A 19,510-nucleotide genomic window follows, 5' to 3' on the forward strand; every position below is an offset into this window, starting at 1 on the left:
CATAGGAGCAGTATTATAGTAGTTATATTCTTGTACATAGGGGCAGTATTATAGTAGTTATATTCTTGTACATAGGGGCAGTATTATAGTAGTTATATTCTTGTACATAGAGGCAGTATTATAGTAGTTATATTCTTGTACATAGGAGCAGTATTATAGTAGTTATATTCTTGTACATAGGAGCAGTATTATAGTAGTTATATTCTTGTACATAGGAGCAGTATTATAGTAGTTATATTCTTGTACATAGGAGCAGTATTATAGTAGTTATATTCTTGTACATAGGAGCAGTATTATAGTAGTTATATTCTTGTACATAGGAGCAGTATTATAGTAGTTATATTCTTGTACATAGGAGCAGTATTATAGTAGTTATATTCTTGTACATAGGAGCAGTATTATAGTAGTTATATTCTTGTACATAGGGGCAGTATTATAGTAGTTATATTCTTGTACATAGGAGGCAGTATTATAGTAGTTATATTCTTGTACATAGGGGCAGTATTATAGTAGTTATATTCTTGTACATAGGAGCAGTATTATAGTAGTTATATTCTTGTACATAGGGGCAGTATTATAGTAGTTATATTCTTGTACATAGGGGCAGTATTATAGTAGTTATATTCTTGTACACAGGAGCAGTATTATAGTAGATATATTCTTGTACACAGGGGCAGTATTATAGTAGTTATATTCTTGTACATAGGGAGCAGTATTATAGTAGTTATATTCTTGTACATAGGGGCAGTATTATAGTAGTTATATTCTTGTGCCTACTTGTGGTTTCGGTATCTTCCGTGTTCCTTTCTTCTGCTATTGATTTTTGCACTTTGTTGCTTTCTCAGAACCTTTTTGCCTTTGGTGATGTCGATGGAGCAGGGATTAATGTGAAGCTGCAGCATCCGTTGGGGGTGTCCTGGGCGCACACTAGTGGGGTCTTGTATGTGGCAGATTCATATAATCACAAGGTGAGACTGATTTCCATTTTATTTTTTAAGTAAAAGGCAGAAAATAAAATGTAAGTATTTGTGCTGATTTGTGAGTCTTGACAGAAATAAATAACGTTAGTGAAACATTAATAAATTTAGAGTTGTGATAATGTAATCGGAGTCAATCATATGCAGTTGTGCTCAAAAGTTTACATACTCCGGCAGAATTTTTGCTTTCTTGACCTTTTTTTCAAAGAATATGAATGATAACACCAAATCTTTTCCTCCACTCACGGTTAGTGGTTGGGTGAAGCCATTTATTGTCAGACATCTGTGTTTTCTCTTTTTAAATCATTATGACCCAAAACATCCAAATGACCCTGATCAAAAGTTCACATACCCCATTTCTTAATACCGTGTATTGCCCCCTCTAACATCAATGACAGCTTGAAGTCTTTTGTGGTAGTTGTGGATGAGGTTCTTTATTTTCTCAGATGGTAAAGCTGCCCACTCTTCTTGGCAAAAAGCCTCCAGTTCCTGTAAATTCCTGGGCTGTCTAGCATGAACTGCGCGCTTGAGATCTCCCCAGAGAGGCTCAATGATATTGAGGTCAGGAGACTGAGATGGCCACTCCAGAACCTTCACTTTGTTCTCCTGTAGCCAATGACAGGTTGATTTGGCCTTGTGTTTTGGATTGTTATCATGTTGGAACGTCCAAGTACGTCCCACGCGCAGCTTCCGGGCTGATGATTGTAAATTTGTCTTCAGTATTTGCTGATAACGTGCTGCATTCATCTTTCCTTCAACTTTGACCAAGTTTCCTGTGCCTTTATAGCTCGCACATTCCCAAAACATTAGCGATCCACCTCCGTGCTTTACAGTAGGAATGGTGTTCCTTTCATCATATGCCTTGTTGACCTCTCTCCAAATGTAACGTTTATGGTTGTGGCCAAAAAGTTCAATTTTGGTCTCATCACTCCAAATTACCTTGTTCCAGAAGTTTTGAGGCTTGTCTCTGTGCTGTTTTGCGTATTGTTGGTGAGATACTTTGGGGCATTTGCGCAGTAATGTCTTTCTTCTGGAAATTCGACCATGCAGGCCATTTTTCTTCACGTGCCTCCTTATTGTGCATCTTGAATCAGCCACACCGCTAGTTTTCAGAGAGTCCTGTATTTCAGCTGATGTTATTTGTGGGGTTTTCTTTATATCCTGAACAATTTTCCTGGCAGTTGTGGACGAAATTTTTGTTGCTTTACCTGACCGTGGTTTTGTTTTTACAGATCCCCTGATTTTCAATTTGTTAATCACAGTGTGAATGCTGCTGACTGGCATTATCAGTGCCTTGGATATCTTTTTGTATCCCTTTCCTGTTTTATACAGTTCAACTACCTTTTCCCGTAGATCCGCTGACGATTCTTTTGCTTTCCCCAAGACTCACAATCCAGAAACGTCAGTGGCTGGCTGAAAGATGCAAGAGTCTGTCTGGATCCCAGAAACTCACTCAGCTTTTATGCACACACACTGATTACAAGCAAACAGGTCACAGGTGAGGATGTTACCTTTAGTAGCCATTCACACCCATTTGTGTCACCTTCTGTGCATGTTATCAGGCCAAAATCACCAGGGGATGTGAACTTTTGATCAGGGTCATCAGGATGTTTTGGGTTGTCATCATGATTTACAAAGAGAAAACACAGTAGTCTGACAATAAACGGCTTCGCCCAACCACTGACCATGAGTGGAGGAAAAGTTTTGGTGTCATCATTCATATTCTCTGAAAAAGGTGAAGAAAGCAAAAATTCTGCCGGGGTATGTAAACTTTTGAGCACAGCTGTATGCAGTAAGCACGGTCTGTGGTGTTACATAGGACTGCCGGTGTTATGGGCTCTACTTTGGATATCTTGTAGTGACCATTCTGCGTCTGCGGTGGGATCGGGTTCAGTTCTCCGCCTCCTGTATTTTATGATGGAGGTTGGGGGCTACAGATGAATATTTCCCTTCCTCGCCTCATCCTGCATTTCGACCATGATTTGGAGGATGATGTGAGTCTTATGTTTTTGTTCCTCTGAATCTGCTGCAATTAATCACAAAATCGAGTCCTTTGTGCGGAAATCATAATTCTGAATCTGTAATCAGTTTTTTTTTGTTATATAATAATGCGTTAAATTGCGCTGACGTCTTTTGGAGGCCGCACGTTTTTCATCATGAAGGCTGCCTATTGTTTTTTTATTTTGTGAATAGTGAGGTTTTTTTTTTTTTTAAATAAAATTATAATTTTTTTCCATTAAGGAATATCCATTTTGTTATGTGACATCACACTCAGCATTCATATCATATGGAAGAATGGTGGTGATTGTCTGTCTGTGTGGGGGAAGCTTTTCCAATCAATTTCCAGGAGTAGGATTAGTCGTCGGCCGCGGCCCGGTGCGCTGGAGCCTGTCGGCCGCGGCCCGGTGCGCTGAAGCCCGTCGGCCGCGGCCCGGTGGGCTGGAGCCCGTCGGCCGCGGCCCGGTGGGCTGGAGCCCGTCGGCCGCGGCCCGGTGGGCCGGAGCCGGTGGGCCGCGGCCCGGTGGGCTGGAGCCGGTGGGCCGCGGCCCGGTGGGCAGGAGCCGGTGGGCCGCGGCTCTTCTCCCCCCGTGGCCATGCTGCCTTGTATCGCTGTAATTTGGCCCCTTATGGAACATGATGCAATTTTTTATCTGTCAAATTAATATAGAACATAAAAGGACAAATCTCATGAGCGCGGAGGCTTCTGGAGGCAGCAGAGCTGCATTGATTTCTATGGGTATTGTGGAGTTCATACAGCTTAGGAGCTGTTGACTGGATATGGTGGGGATCTGACACCCGGGCCCCTCACTTGTCCGCTGTTTGCAGCCCCCAGTTGTGCTCTGCTCCGTACACCGCGCAGTGGTCGTTCTCAGTTCTGCAGCTCACATTCACTTCTATAGGAGCGGAGCTGCAGCACCTCTGGAAAAACCCTGCAGCACAGATCAGGTGGAAATCGTCCCACCACTGACTAAATGCTGTTTATGGATCCAGCTTGTGGAGGAAGCTCACTCCAGGTCAGACCTGACGACGATCACTAATGATCTGGGTCGTAACGTGCGGAGACAAATGTGCAGTCGTCGTTCTCCAGAGACATTTCATGAAATCTCTTAGATGAAATCAAAAGTTATTATATTGATTTTTTTTTTTTTTCAGATCAAAACCGTGGATCCGAAATCCAAGATCTGTGTCACGTTGGCGGGTACAGGGCAGGCGGGCAATGCTCCAGGCCCGAGCTTCATGGAGGCATCATTCAGTGAACCGGGAGGTCTCTGCGCCGCTCCAGATGGACGGTTACTGTACGTTGCCGATACCAATAATCACCAGATAAAAGTTCTAGACATGGAAACCAAGATGGTGTCTGTGGTGCGTGACTGGTGAATATTGTGATTCTTCTTCTATCTCTCATGTCCTTCTATGAGCTGCGCACCTCGTGAATGGCTGACCGGATTACCCGTCCGGACTGCTGCGTCTCCGTCACACGCGAGGCTGCAGTCGGTCGGGCCAGGGATTCCATCCGTGTCACAGTGTAGGTATTCTTGTGTCCCGTCACAATTTATTGATTCTCAAGATGAGCCATCGGTAATGTGTCGGTGAGGACGCGGCCCCCCGGGGTCAGATCGGTAGGAATCTGACCAACATTAATCAGCTGTTAGCAAAAGAAAATGATTTACCTCGTCACTCCCATTCTGATAAAATGGTAATGTTTATTGAGTCTGATAAAAAATATAAAAGAAATCTGACGCGTTTCAGGCACAGAACAGAGCCCTTAGTCATAGCAGGACATAAGATCCTTTCCTTTTCCTCATTGTGGCTGCCTTCATCAGCTGGAGCGGACCCTCTGCTGATTATCAAACCACCCTGGATACCTTCAGTGTAGGTCTGCAGCTCGCACGACTCCCCGCCTTCCTAATCACCTGTTACTTGCTCCAGCAGTGGCGGCCGGATATGACCATCTTGTGCTGAGCTGCAATACGTCGCTCTGGCTCCTGATGCGTCACATCCCGCGTCTCCTGATGCGTCCATTCCCCCCCTCCGTGTCTCCCGACGCGTCGGCCCCTCCCCCGGCTCCCGGCGCGTCGGCCCCCTCCCCCGGCTCCCGGCGCGTCGGCTCCCCTGGCTCCTGCAGAACAGCAAGTTCCCGGTTCTATACGGGGTTGGGCTCTCGTCAATCTGATCCCCGGTGAAAATTTCCGTTCCCTATTCCAGCCCACGTCCTGCCTGACTCTTTGCCTCTGTCACCAGATCTGTCTCTGCGCCTTCACCCGCGGTTAGCCATGAATGGTGCCGTACGTGTGGTTCTCAGGAGCAGGCGGCGATCGTGCACGGTGTGCGGCCGGTGCTCACAGCCTCCTACTAGAAGCCGACACCTGCACCGGGAAATACAAAAAACAACTTGGGTCTGAGGCTTTGTGCACAGAGGCTTTTTATTCAGTTTTCGGGGCAGAAGCTTCAGGTGTATGAGGAATTCTGAGATTTGGATTTTCTGCTCTAAAACCTCCTTGATGAACTCCGCGCACCTCAAACTCATCACCAGCTCCCGTTTTTTTTTTTTGTTGTTGTTTTTTTTGACTCTCGCGCCTCCTCCCCTCTATAGGATGTCACACGATTTGCAATTTTGATGGAAACATCCACAAAAAAATTCTGTGGTTGTTTTTTTTTTTTATGTACATGACCTAGTAAAATCTGAATTTCCCGTGTTGCTGCGGTGGGCCAGGCTAATTAGCGGTCAGCGTGTGTTCTCCACCCCGGCACTGCTGTATAGAAGACTGTTGGGGTCTCCAATGTTTGTGTGGTAATGCTAAACCCCACGTAATGAACATTGTTACAACTTTCTCGTACATTTTTTTAACTCCTTACCATTTTCAAGATCTCTGCTTGCTGCCATTGAATGGAAAAAAAACATCATTACACCCACTGGCCAGAAAAAGAAATCTTCCCTGACCTTGTACTTTATTCTTAAGACTGACTGTCTCTCCGATACAGTTGTATCCAGCCTGGGCTTATTTTACCTGCACTGATACATTGCACCAAACTATCAGAACAGATTGTGTCTGCGTATAAAGTTATTACGCATGATCTGCAGAGCTCCCACATTGGAGGTAAACCTCAGTGTCTTCATTCACTGGCAGCAAGCCGAGATCTTACACATGGTGATAAATCGTGACACAAGGGGTGAAATTCCAGTATTTTCTGCCAGAAAACTGACTTTAAAAACAACGGAGCTTATTGAGGCGCGTGGCCTGGCAGACTAAAACTTAGATGAGGCGCTGACTTCATCACACTTCAGATTATGCCATGACGCCACTCGAGATAAATCTGAATACTCAATATATAAAAAATAAGCGCCCCGCCCTTAAAGGGGTATGCCCATTGTACTCCTTTATAGCATATCCATACATGGGACGTTTTAACCCTTGCCAGGTGCCACCTGAGAACTCTACCCAAAAGATGGTCGTCTTGTGGGCTCCTTACAGTTGACAAAATAGTATGCATATAGATGTATGCCGGTCCACAACCCCCAATAAACTCAATGGGAAATGCAGCCGCGAACTACTGCTTTAAATCAGCAAACCTGTTTGGGGTAGAATATTCCTTTAAGACATATTTTGTGTCTCTGTCTCTTTAAGAAGTTGCGGTTTGTGATCCCCATGACTGGTGCGGAGAAGCGGCGCCGCTTGTCTCCGGTTACACTTTGTGCTCGCCGTCCTGCCTGATAATTGTGCGAGTTTCTATTGGATTACTCCGCGCCGCAGCAAAACTTTCCTGTAAGTCGGGGTCTTTGTTTCCTCGACGGGGTGGGCGTCCGCACATCAATCCGGCAGACAGTGCAGAAATCTGGGGTGAGCTGCATCGCAGGACCTGCCAGTATAATCAGACGCATCAGTCATAAAATAAAGGCGCCCTCCCCCCGCTGACACCCACACACATTGTACTGTATGGATGTGTACATCTGCTTCCCGGATCCCACAATATGCAGATCCACCGCCGCGGTGAACTCCGCACCCGCACTCCGCTGCCGGGCTTCATTTCACTGTCAGCACAGAATCGGCGTCTTTTGTTCTGCACAAATCTTCTTTTATTGTCGACTTTTATAAACTCCTCGAACTTCTCGAACAACAAAACTTTACCAGATGCAGAATCTGAGCCACAAGGGAGGCGTACCGAGCCCCAAGGGAGACGTACCGAGCCATTCCGGGATCTGAGCCCCAGGGCAGACGTACTGAGCCCCAGGGGAGACGTACCGAGCCATTCCGGAATCTGAGCCCCAGGGGAGATGTACCGAGCCATTCCGGAATCTGAGCCCCAAGGGAGACGTACCGAGCCATTCCGGGATCTGAGCCCCAGGGCAGACGTACTGAGCCCCAGGGGAGACGTACCGAGCCATTCCGGAATCTGAGCCACAGGGGAGACGTACTGAGCCAGTCCGGAGTCTGAGCCCCAGGGGAGACGTACTGAGCCGTTCTGGAATCTGAGCCCCAGGGGAGACGTACCGAGCCATTCCGGAATCTGAGCCACAGGGGAGACGTACCGAGCCATTCCGGAATCTGAGCCACAGGGGAGACGTACCGAGCCATTCCGGAGTCTGAGCCCCAGGGGAGACGTACCGAGCCAGTCCGGAATCTGAGCCCCAGGGAAGGCATACCGAGCCATTCCGGAATCTGAGCCCCAGGGGAGACGTACTGAGCCGTTCTGGAATCTGAGCCCCAGGGGAGACGTACCGAGCCATTCCGGAATCTGAGCCCCAGGGGAGACGTACTGAGCCGTTCTGGAATCTGAGCCCCAGGGGAGACGTACCGAGCCATTCCGGAATCTGAGCCCCAGGGGAGATGTACCGAGCCATTCCGGAGTCTGAGCCCCAGGGGAGACGTACCGAGCCATTCTGGAATCTGAGCCCCAGGGCAGACGTACTGAGCCCCAGGGGAGACGTACCGAGCCATTCCGGAATCTGAGCCACAGGGGAGACGTACCGAGCCATTCCGGAATCTGAGCCCCAGGGGAGACGTACTGAGCCATTCCGGAATCTGAGCCCCAGGGGAGACGTACTGAGCCACAGGGGAGACGTACCGAGCCATTCCGGAATCTGAGCCCCAGGGGAGACGTACCGAGCCATTCTGGAATCTGAGCCCCAGGGGAGACGTACCGAGCCAGTCCGGAATCTGAGCCCCAGGGAAGGCATACCGAGCAATTCCGGAATCTGAGCCCCAGGGGAGACGTACTGAGCCGTTCTGGAATCTGAGCCCCAGGGGAGACGTACTGAGCCACAGGGGAGACGTACCGAGCCATTCCGGAATCTGAGACACGGGGGAGACGTATCGAGCAGTTCCGGAATCTGAGCCAGGGGGGATGTGCCGAGCCATTCCGGAATCTGAGCCACGGGGAGACGTATCGAGCAGTTCCGGAATCTGAGCCAGGGGGGATGTGCCGAGCCGTTCCGGAATCTGAGCCAGGGGAGACGTACCGAGCCGTTCCGGAATCTGAGCCACGGGGAGACGTACCGAGCCGTTCCGGATCTGAGCCACGGGGGAGATGTACCGAGCCGTTCCGGATCTGAGCCACGGGGGAGATGTACCGAGCCGTTCCGGAATCTGAGCCACGGGGAGATGTACCGAGCCGTTCCGGAATCTGAACCACGGGGGAGACGTACCGAGCCGTTCCGGAATCTGAGCCATGGGGGAGATGTACCGCGCCGTTCCGGGTCTCTGGGGGAGGAGGGGTCCAGGGGTACGAGCCCCACCAGCCACATGTATCCAGATATCACCAGTCTTATTGCAGGAGCTGGATGAGCAGCAATCGGACATCTTGGTGCCACTTATCTTACAGTCGGGCTGCTCCCCACAGATACCAGTGACGGCCACTATAGATCTGTAGTCCATGGCGGTATATAAGGTGCAGATCCAGCTCTGAACTACGTGCGCACATAGAAGTGATATAGCAGCGTCTTGTTACATGACCACTGCATTCAGGGTACTGCAGGCTGCGGAGCTGAAATCTCCTATCGTTTTCAGGGCCTACACAGAGCTTGCACAGTTTCCATTGAGCACCGTTATGAATGCAGCTCTGGAGCAGAGATGTTAAATATTCATTTTCCTACTATGTAACCATTTAGTTGTGCAGCTTTAGTTCCACCAAATAAATGTGTCCGAATTGTCGCCCTGAGGTTCACATCCAGTCAATCCGCAAATATCTGGGGTCCGAGAAGCATGGGGAGGGGTCGGGGCAGAGCGGTTTTAATTCTGTTTTAGTAAATGTAAAATTTTTAAAAACTGATACCAATATAAAAATATTGCTGCAGTGCAAGCAAATAAAAACACAATGAAATTTACAAATGGTGGTAGTAATCTGTGAGACGTCCCCTGGCAGAGCACTGTCTCCCATCATTTCTGCGGAGCCAGGACGGCAGGGTTTGACATTGGTCACCATGGAGACACATCGCTCTGCTAGGAGCTGTAGACTCACGACGGCAGGAGATGTGTAATCGAGGCCGTTGCAGTGATTTGCACGCTCTGTGTGGACAGGGTCCGCGCTGTAGGTGCTCAGGTGGGATTTTTTTTTTGCCCCCGGATTGGAGGTAATTTTGTATATTTGGTCATTACCTGGTATTTGCGCCTCTCTTGCAGCTTCCCGTGGTCTCCAGTGAATCGGGTGATGTGATGGACAGTGCGCTGCCGATACGGATCAGGAACCCAAAACTGCCGAAATCTACCCCGAATGTTCAGCTGGAGCCCCTACCTGTCTCCCCTGGGCAGACCCTGCAACTTGTCCTGAATCTCCAGCTTCCTGCAGGGGCAAAGCTGACGGAAGGGGCCCCCAGCTTCTGGTTTCTGTTCACAGAAGGTAATCCACGTGTAATGCTTACATCATGGGTCCTGCTCCAATCACATCCAAAGCTGCATGCACAGTTTATCAGGATGCAGTTCCTCCCCGCCGCCCCCTGCTGGGTGACTTATAATGTTGTGTCCATTTGTGATGTTGTAGCTGCGCACACACGCTACATGTTGTAGAGATCCGGAGTAACATCATGTACTGTAGTCACTTCCAAAGCTGCACTCACTATCCCGGTACAGGAATGCTCATCACAAAGGCTGCTGCAGAGTACAGACCTGTCCGCAGATTGACAGTGATCTTGTAGAATTGTACTCCGGTCACATCCAGAGCTGCACTCACAACGTGCGGAGAATCATTGTCTCCTAGTTATTTGCTGTTTTTTGTGCGATAGCACAGCTACAGACACTAATGGAGCTGAGCTGCAGTGTAAAGCACGGGGGGAGGAACAGCGACGCTCAGCCTATAGAGAGACGGAGGGTATTTAACACTATGCATTATGCGTTCTCAGCTGCCATTGGACCTGTAGTAAGAGATCTGCTCTTCATCCCCAGGTCATGATTGGCTTCTCGCTGGTCAGAAAACCTACGGTGAGATTGGGACTCTGGCTACACCTGGCGACATGGAGGTGACGCTCCCCCTGCAGTGCCCCTGCGCTGACCCTGAGCTGCGCGTCGGCGCCTGTGTGTACTACTGCACCCAGGACACCGTGTGTATGATGAAGTCCGTGTCCTTCACGCAGCCGCTGCATGTTACCCCCGGCCCTGGGGCAAATGGCAGCATCGCTCCGCTCCCCCTGTCCTACACCTTCTAGCCCTGTCCTACTGCGTCCCCCCTCCGGCGGCCTGTGGAGCCCCTCACAAATGCTTATTTATTACTAGTGCCTTAAATCTGCCCCACATTACTTGATATTTCTGGACCCAAGTGCCTTACGTGTCAGGGATTTCAGGGTCACCCACCGAGCCCATAATACGTGACAGGTGCCCTTTAAATCCAGTCCTATGTAAATATGGCTTCATCATTGCATTATGAAACGTTCTGCTTCTATCTGAAAAAAATCCTTGTGCTTCATCAGATCTCTGCGTTCTGTCAGTGACCGTGGAGAACTTGTCCTGCCCGGGTCCAGTCACAAAGCTGAAGGTTGGTTACAATGTATCAGTAGGAAATCTCGGCAAGATTATCGGATCCTGATCCTGGACTCAGTCTAACGTTTCTTCCTTACAGTGATACATTGTAACAATCCCATGAGGGTCAGGAAGCGAGACCGCTCGGGTATTCTGACAGCAAGCAGAGATCTTATCAGTCATTTATAAAGTTTACGAACCTTCCATTATACAATGATGAGCACCTTATGCAGCTGCGATGTTTGTGTATAGCGCTCCTGTGTAAACCTGTATGTCTCCAATGTAGTCAGATCCATAATGGAAAGTACACCGGGTGCTGGACGATCCCCTGACTGATGGCGGGGCGCCCACCGTCCGAGGTGCTGATGGGACGCCGTTACCTTGTCACATCTGATGACTTTGGAGCTTATTTCTGCGTCTCGCTCTCCTCCTGCTTCGCTCCGCAGCGGCCGGTCAGTGACACGGAGAGAAGGGGGAGCAGAGCGATCGGCTGCACAGGGAAGACCACTGAGGTCTCAGCCTGCAGCTCCACAATCCAGCAGCACCGAGAGCCAGGAAACAAGCGGATCCAGGAACACCGAGCAGCCGGAATATCAGCAGATAGAGGTCATGGCCTTCATGACAAAGGTGCACGTCTGCCTTAATTACACCTGTCTGCATGGCCCCTCACTGCACGGACATCGCTCTATCTGCCGATCCCGGGCCGTGTACTGTAAGATGACGAGAAAGTACAAAAACGGCACTTTAAGGTTTAGTGTAAAAACTGCTTCATCTAGTGTCTTTACAGGACGGATGCAGCAGTCTAAAGCCACATTGCTGCACATTATATCTGCACTGATACATTGTAACAAACTGAAAATAAAGAAATCTGTGATTCCAAACAAGGCTGTCTATAGATATTCATGATAAGCGAAGTACTGCGAGGGACGCTCTAGAGACAAGGAAATGTACATGGAATATAATGGCTTCTGTTAGTATAAAAGTATTATAGTAGTTATATTCTTGTACATAGGAGCAGTATTATAGTAGTTATATTCTTGTACATAGGAGGAGTATTATAGTAGTTATATTCTTGTACATAGGAGCAGTATTATAGTAGTTATATTCTTGTACATGGGGCAGTATTATAGTAGTTATATTCTTGTACAGAGGAGCAGTATTATAGTAGTTATATTCTTGTATATAGGGGCAGTGTTGTAGTAGTTATATTCTTGTACATAGGAGCAGTATTATAGTAGTTATATTCTTGTACATAGGAGCAGTATTATAGTAGTTATATTCCTGTACATAGGAGCAGTATTATAGTAGTTATATTCTTGTACATAGGAGCAGTATTATAGTAGTTATAATCTTGTACATAGGAGCAGTATTATAGTAGTTATATTCTTGTATATAGGGGCAGTATTATAGTAGTTATATTCTTGTATATAGGGGCAGTATTGTAGTAGTTATATTCTTGTATATAGGGGCAGTATTGTAGTAGTTATATTCTTGTATATAGGAGCAGTATTATAGTAGTTATATTCTTGTATATAGGGGCAGTATTATAGTAGTTATATTCTTGTATATAGGAGCAGTATTATAGTAGTTATATTCCTGTACATAGGAGCAGTATTATAGTAGTTATATTCTTGTACATAGGAGCAGTTTTATAGTAGTTATATTCTTGTACATAGGGGCAGTATTATAGTAGTTATATTCTTGTATATAGGGAGCAGTATTATAGTAGTTATATTCTTGTACATAGGGGCAGTATTATAGTAGTTATATTCTTGTACATAGGAGCAGTATTATAGTAGTTATATTCTTGTACAGAGGAGCAGTATTATAGTAGTTATATTCCTGTACATAGGGGGCAGTATTATAGTAGTTATATTCTTGTACATAGGAGCAGTATTATAGTAGTTATATTCTTGTACATAGGGGCAGTATTATAGTAGTTATATTCTTGTATATAGGGAGCAGTATTATAGTAGTTATATTCTTGTACATAGGGGCAGTATTATAGTAGATATATTCTTGTACATAGGAGCAGTATTATAGTAGTTATATTCTTGTACATAGGGGCAGTATTATAGTAGTTATATTCTTGTATATAGGGGCAGTATTATAGTAGTTATATTCTTGTATATAGGGGCAGTATTATAGCAGTTATATTCTTGTATATAGGGGCAGTATTATAGTAGTTATATTCTTGTACATAGGAGCAGTATTATAGTAGTTATATTCTTGCACATAGGGGGCAGTATTACAGCAGTTATATTACTGTAGGTGCCTAATCTGTCCTCGTTGGAATCATCCCAGCTAATAATAGTGGAGCCTGGAGAAATGTTCTGACATTGCTGCGTTCTCCGGACCTTTCTTTCTTCGTGCGTTGGGCACAACAGAGAAATAGCCTGAACTATAAATACTGTTGTGAAATACTCTGGAGAATTTTGATCATAAGAGAATTGTGGGCACAAGTCCCAGCACGACTGACTTTCTTGTGGCCAGAATTTATTGCATCTGTGTTACTTATGTCACTTTTAAAGACGTTGTTTTTATACCAGTGCCCCAAATCTTTCCTGCTTCTGCCGCTCTCGCGCCTCCTCTTGTGTTCTTCACATGTTTCCTCGTTCTCTGCTGCTGTTACTTTACCCACCACTCAGTTTTTGCCCCTGTGACAGGGTGGTGCCATCCGGAGCGATACTCGAGTTGTTGAATCTGGACACATTTTTGTGAAGTTGTTCGGACGGACGCTAATAATCTGATTAGTGGTAAAAAGGAAAAGGACTTTAACCTCAGGTGCGGTGGAGTAAAATGCGCCAGATGTCCTCACGGTTTAATACATTTCTTGTATCTTTCATTTGTCCAGAGAAGCCGATCCACATCGGACCTGGACTGGCGCGGAGCTGGACTGGCGCAGACTTGTGCTTCATTTTTGTGTTATTTCCTTGGATCAGTTACATTTAACAAACCGCATCCTCATTGATGAACTCCATCCACTGCTGTAAAAAGATACAAAATTGTGCTCCCATGTTGTATGACCTTAGACCTGGCGCACAGGGTCAGGCCAACATCGGGGGGATGTATGGTTTTTGGTGTTTCTCTGCCCCCCAGTCCTTCCGGTCCCTGTGCAGAAGAGGCCGCAGGTTCACATCTGAGATTTCTTGTGTTTTACTCATTTATATGCAGAAACATTAAACATTAGTGACATAATAGTTACATGTTACCTGCGCTCCTTAACCCCTTCACGTCAGGTTTTTTTTTTTTTTTTTTTTTTTTTTTTTTATCTTTTTCCGGGAGTCATAGGATCTCCCTTATTATTATTTTTTTTTTTTGTCGATTTTAACCATTTGTGACTCCATTCGCTTTAAAGGGTTATTCTCATCGTCATTGTTGGGTAAAATTAAAGATCAGCACCGTCGCAATCTGCCACTTATGAAAATGCCTGTTTGTTCTCAAGAACGGAGAGATTTTTTATTGTGTTGTTTACTGTCCGTTGCTTAGCACTCGGCCACTTCTGTAGTTTCTCAGCGGTGGACGAACATGCTCGGTGCTTTCCAGCTTCTTGGCCTTGTGCTTCTGTGATGACGCAGAGGGGAAGGAGCTTCTTCTTGCAGCATCAGCGCATGTGGATTTTGGGGGCGAGCGGAGTAACGCTGCGGCTTGTCTGTCCATCATCAGGGAGGCCAGAGAGCGGTGCTGTAAATGAGAACTCGGCCCCCCAGAATCAGAGCCCCCCCCCCCCAGAATCAGAGCCCCCCCCAGAATCAGAGGCCCCCCCCAGAATCAGAGGCCCCACCCCAGAATCAGAGCCCCCCCCCCAGAATCAGAGCCCCCCCCAGAATCAGAGGCCCCCCCCCAGAATCAGAGCCCCCCCCCCAGAATCAGAGACCCCCCCCCCAGAATCAGAGACCCCCCAGAATCAGAGACAGCGCCGGACTGACCATCAGGGACCCCAGATGTTAATTGTCCATCTCTGCGTACTATGTCACTGTCTGCAAATATGCAGCAATTGTTCCCAGAATTCTCCCGCTGTATCTGGTCCCAGAACCCTGGAGGCGGCGCAGCGCGTGCGGCTTTTATGGCGAAAACGACAATCACGATTGTTAGGATCTGATAGAAAATAAGACCAAGACGATCGGCTGTGAGGACCCAGGACGACCGGCAGAGACTGTAACTTTCCACTGGTGGCCCGTGCTGCTGCGGCACCTCACTGCTGAGAAGAGACGGCATTGTTTGTTTTCTACCAACATCCAACAACTGTACGGTACCAGTGTGCGCTCCACCAGTAGAAGCATGATTGCAGCTCTAGCTGTAACTAGAGTATTCAACATGGTCCAGTGCAGCATCCGCCAATGGAGATGATCACTATTCTGTCTGGTGGTGACTTGACGTCTTCCCGCAGCCGCTCGCTGTGACTTACAGCAATAAGATGTGTCCTCCCAATCAATGATTTCAGAAACGTGGCTTCTTAATTAGATATGGAGTCACTCCGCTTTCCTGGACTCCTGAATAGTAGATTTTGTGCATTGCTCCATGACCAGGTCGATTAGGCAACGGCTCCAGAGACACCTGAAATCTATACTGGCCGGGAGAGGGTTAATAAGTAGAGGCTGCTGCCGCGTCCGCAGGTCAGGATCCGGTCCAGAGATCTGCAGGGATCCAGGAGATTCCTACATAAGAACATCAAGGTAATAAATGTTATCAGCAGCAGCAGCCATCATGGCTAAATGTTATATCACAGGAGATTACGGCGTATTCTAACATGGCCTATACTCCAGTCACCTCCAGAGCTGCACTCACTATTCTGCGATTACATCATGTCTTATCCTCCAGTCACCTCCAGAGCTGCACTCACTATTCTGCTGTTACACCCTGTCTTATCCTCCAGTCACCTCCAGAGCTGCACTCACTATTCTGCGGTTACATCATGTCTTATCCTCCAGTCACCTCCAGAGCTGCACTCACTATTCTGCTCTTACATCATGTCTTATCCTCCAGTCACCTCCAGAGCTGCACTCACTATTCTGCTGTTACATCGTGTCTTATCCTCCAGTCACCTCCAGAGCTGCAGTTACTATTCTGCTGTGTTTTAGGGTAAACTCATAAATCCAAAAAACATCACAGAAGTAAAGCAGCGGCACTGCCTGATCCCAGGCCACTGAGTCCGGTACTGCTGGAGGCTGCCGCCCTATGGATGGTGGGAGTGTGAGAGGATGATGATGAGAGTGGTTACCCTCTGCTTCCTCCACCAGTTACCATGGGGCCGGCTGCCTCCTGCATTATATTGTGGCCGTCACCACATGTTCCAAGTAAACTAGAGGAAGTGTGAATGCAGCTCTGGGAGTGAGTGGAGTATAAACCATGATGTAAGATACTGGATCCTTCTGGAAGACTCAGCCGGGGCTGGATGATTGATCGGATGGCGGTAAATACAACCGATGCCAACGGCGGAGCGTCACTGCGGGTGTAAATCATCGGGCATGAAGGAAGGCTTTGTTACATTGTATCATCGCCGTGCAAAACAGAATCCACACAGTTCGGTAATGTCACAGCCGGAGATTTACAGAGCAGAGAGGAAAACAGGACAATAACCCCCATCATCTCCCCAACATGGGACAAGCTAAGCCCTGCTGGTATAACCTGGGCATCTCCTGTATATAATTATATATGTACAGCTGGTATAACCTGGGCATCTCCTGTTTATAATTATATATGTACAGCCGGTATAGCCTGGGCATCTCCTGTATATAATTATATATGTACAGCTGGTATAACCTGGGCATCTCCTGTATATAATTATATATGTACAGCTGGTATAACCTGGGCATCTCCTGTATATAATTATATGTGTACAGCCGGTATAGCCTGGGCATCTCCTGTATATAATTATATGTGTACAGCCGGTATAACCTGGGCATCTCCTGTATATAATTATATATGTACAGCTGGTATAACCTGGGCGTCTCCTGTATATAATTATATATGTACAGCCGGTATAACCTGGGTATCTCCTGTATATAATTATATATGTACAGCTGGTATAACCTGGGCATTTCCTGTATATAATTATATATGTACAGCTGGTGGGCATCTCCTGTATATAATTATATATGTACAGCCGGTATAACCTGGGCATCTCGTGTATATAATTATATATGTACAGCCGGTATAACCTGGGCATCTCCTGTATATAATTATATATGTACAACCGTTATAACCTGGGCATCTGTATATAATTATATATGTACAGCCGGTATAACCTGGGCATCTCCTGTATATAATTTTATATGTACAGCTGGTATAACCTGGGTATTTACTGTATATAATTATATATGCACAGCTGGTATAACCTCGGCATCTTGTGTATATAATTATATATGTACAACTGGTATAACCTGGGCATCTCCTGTATATAATTCTATATGTGCAGCTGGTATAACCTGGGCATCTCCTGTATATAATTATATATGTACAGCTGGTATAACCTGGGCATCTCCTGTATATAATTATATATGTACAGCCGGTATAACCTGGGCATCTCCTGTATATAATTATATATGTACAGCCGGTATAACCTGGGCATGCTGCTACAAACTTCATCTACTCGGAGGATTTTACTCTGCGTCGAAGCTAAAACTCGTGCCTTCCACGTGAAATACCTGACCACTGCGCTGATTAAGAATAAAGTGGCTCGGTCCCTTCTCCCGAGGTCTCTGAACGCTCCATAGGCCCACTCGGCATAGGACAGAGTGGCCAGCCGCGGCCAACCAATGGAAGCGCCCACCCCGTTGTACACCTCTGTATTAAAGGGACAATGAAGCAGGACGTGCTCCATGCTTTCCAGCATGGTAGCGCAAGCCTCACTGGGACAATTCCTGACCTCGGAGCTCCTGTACTTCAAATTGTCCTTCACATACAACTTACCTTGGAAGCAGCGCCAAGTCAAGTCCCAATACTTCTTGGGGATCCTGCTAGAATTTAACAAACTCAACCCAACCTCTAGATCCCGACTCGGGCAGTCCTTGAGGACCAATGGTCTCTGAAAATGCGAAAGCAAGACCCGCATGTCGAGGAGTTTCCTCGGGAGGGACCTCACTTCCCACATTCCCAGACCCCACCGGCGCATCATTTTCAGAACCGGGGTGGGGTGTGCGAAGATCCTTCAATCTTCCCCCTGTCTCCCATTCCTGGAAGAAAGGCTGAAACCATCCCTTGCAGGAGAATACCCACGGAGGAGCCCTCTCTTTCCAGAGGTTTGCCACGTTAACTTTCAAAAAGGTGTTCACTAGGAACACTACGGGGTTCACCATATTCAACCCCCCTAGTCTCCTCGTGGGGTAAGTGACCTCCTGTTTGACTAGGTTTAGTCTATTCCCCCATAACATCTGGAAGAACAGACTGTAGACCCGTGTCCAGAGAGGCTCCGGCAAGACACAGACGCTGCCCAGGTAGATTAGCAAGGGGAGCAGGAAAGCTTTGCACAGGTCAACCCTTTCCCTCAAGGTCAAGGACCAACCCTTCCATTGGTCCACTCTTTGGGCGACACCTTTGATTCTGCCTTCCCAATTTTTCGTGGGGTAATCACCCTGGCCAAATTCGATGCCTAGGACTTTGGCATGTTCTTGGGGTTCGGGGAGGGTGTCCGGAAGATCAAACGCGGAATCCCCGCCTCCCAGCCAGAGACTCTCACACTTGTCCTGGTTGACCTTGGACCCGGATGCCTCCGAGTAGCTCTCCACTTCTGACATCACCACCATCGCCTCCTCTTGTGAAGAAACAAAGACGGTGACGTCATTCATCCGCGTAGGCCACTACCCTCAGGATAGCCTCTGGCGCCAAACTGCCCATCCTCACCCCGGCCAACGGTCCACAATTGACCCTTCTGAGGAAGTGATCGATCGCAAACGCGTAAAGCAAAGGGCTAAGAGAGCAGCCCTGGCGGACACCAGATCCTACCCCGAAAGGTTGTCCAATCCACCCGTTTACCAGAGGGAAAGTCTCAGCCCCTGCGTACAAGGTCTTAAGCCAGTCCACAAACCCTCCAGGCAGACCATACCTCAAGAGTGGACCAGAGGTACTTGTGGTCGACCCGATCAAAGGCTTTTGCCTGATCCAGGGTCAGCAAGAGCACCTTCCAAAGGCCCGCCCTGCCCCGCTCCACGGCCTCCCGGACACCCAGAACAGCACTGAAAGTGCTACGGCCAGGAACGCAACAGTGCTGGGCCTCCGAAAGGAGCCGCGGTGCAAACTTCACTAGCCTGTTGAAGAGTATCTTAGCCAAAACCTTCCTGTCCACGTTGAGAAGTGATATGGGACGCCAATTCTCAATGCGTGACAGATCCTTACCCTTTGACAAAATGATCAGAGCCGACCTCCTTAATGATCTCGGCAGAGTGCCCGAGGAGAGACACTCATTAAACACCTGAGTCAAGAGGGGGACCAAGGAGTCCCTAAAAGTCCTAAAGAACTCAGACGTTAAGCCATCCGGACCTGGCGATTTTTTTTTTTTTTTTTTTTTTTTTTTTTTTTGGGCCGGAGCCCATCGATCGCCAGTCTCACTTCCTCCTCTTTGATCGCTTCTGCCAAACCCCCCAGCGA

General features: G+C 47.5%; 1 protein-coding gene across 3 annotated transcripts in view; it reads left to right on the plus strand.

Moving 5' to 3' along the window:
- The window catches only part of NHLRC2 (NHL repeat containing 2), a 55,802-nt gene extending 43,994 nt beyond the window's left edge, over positions 1–11,808 (plus strand). For all 3 annotated transcript variants that reach the window (XM_069754348.1, XM_069754350.1, XM_069754349.1), the window contains 4 exons: positions 846–968; positions 4,131–4,340; positions 9,596–9,812; positions 10,355–11,808. In XM_069754348.1, the coding sequence (XP_069610449.1) occupies positions 846–968; positions 4,131–4,340; positions 9,596–9,812; positions 10,355–10,614 (810 nt within the window). In that variant the 3' untranslated portion in view covers positions 10,615–11,808. The remainder of the gene's footprint in view (positions 1–845; positions 969–4,130; positions 4,341–9,595; positions 9,813–10,354) is intronic.
- The last annotated feature ends 7,702 nt before the right edge of the window (positions 11,809–19,510 follow it).

This window comes from Ranitomeya imitator, chromosome 2 (assembly GCF_032444005.1).
Source record: "Ranitomeya imitator isolate aRanImi1 chromosome 2, aRanImi1.pri, whole genome shotgun sequence".
NCBI lineage: Eukaryota > Metazoa > Chordata > Amphibia > Anura > Dendrobatidae > Ranitomeya > Ranitomeya imitator.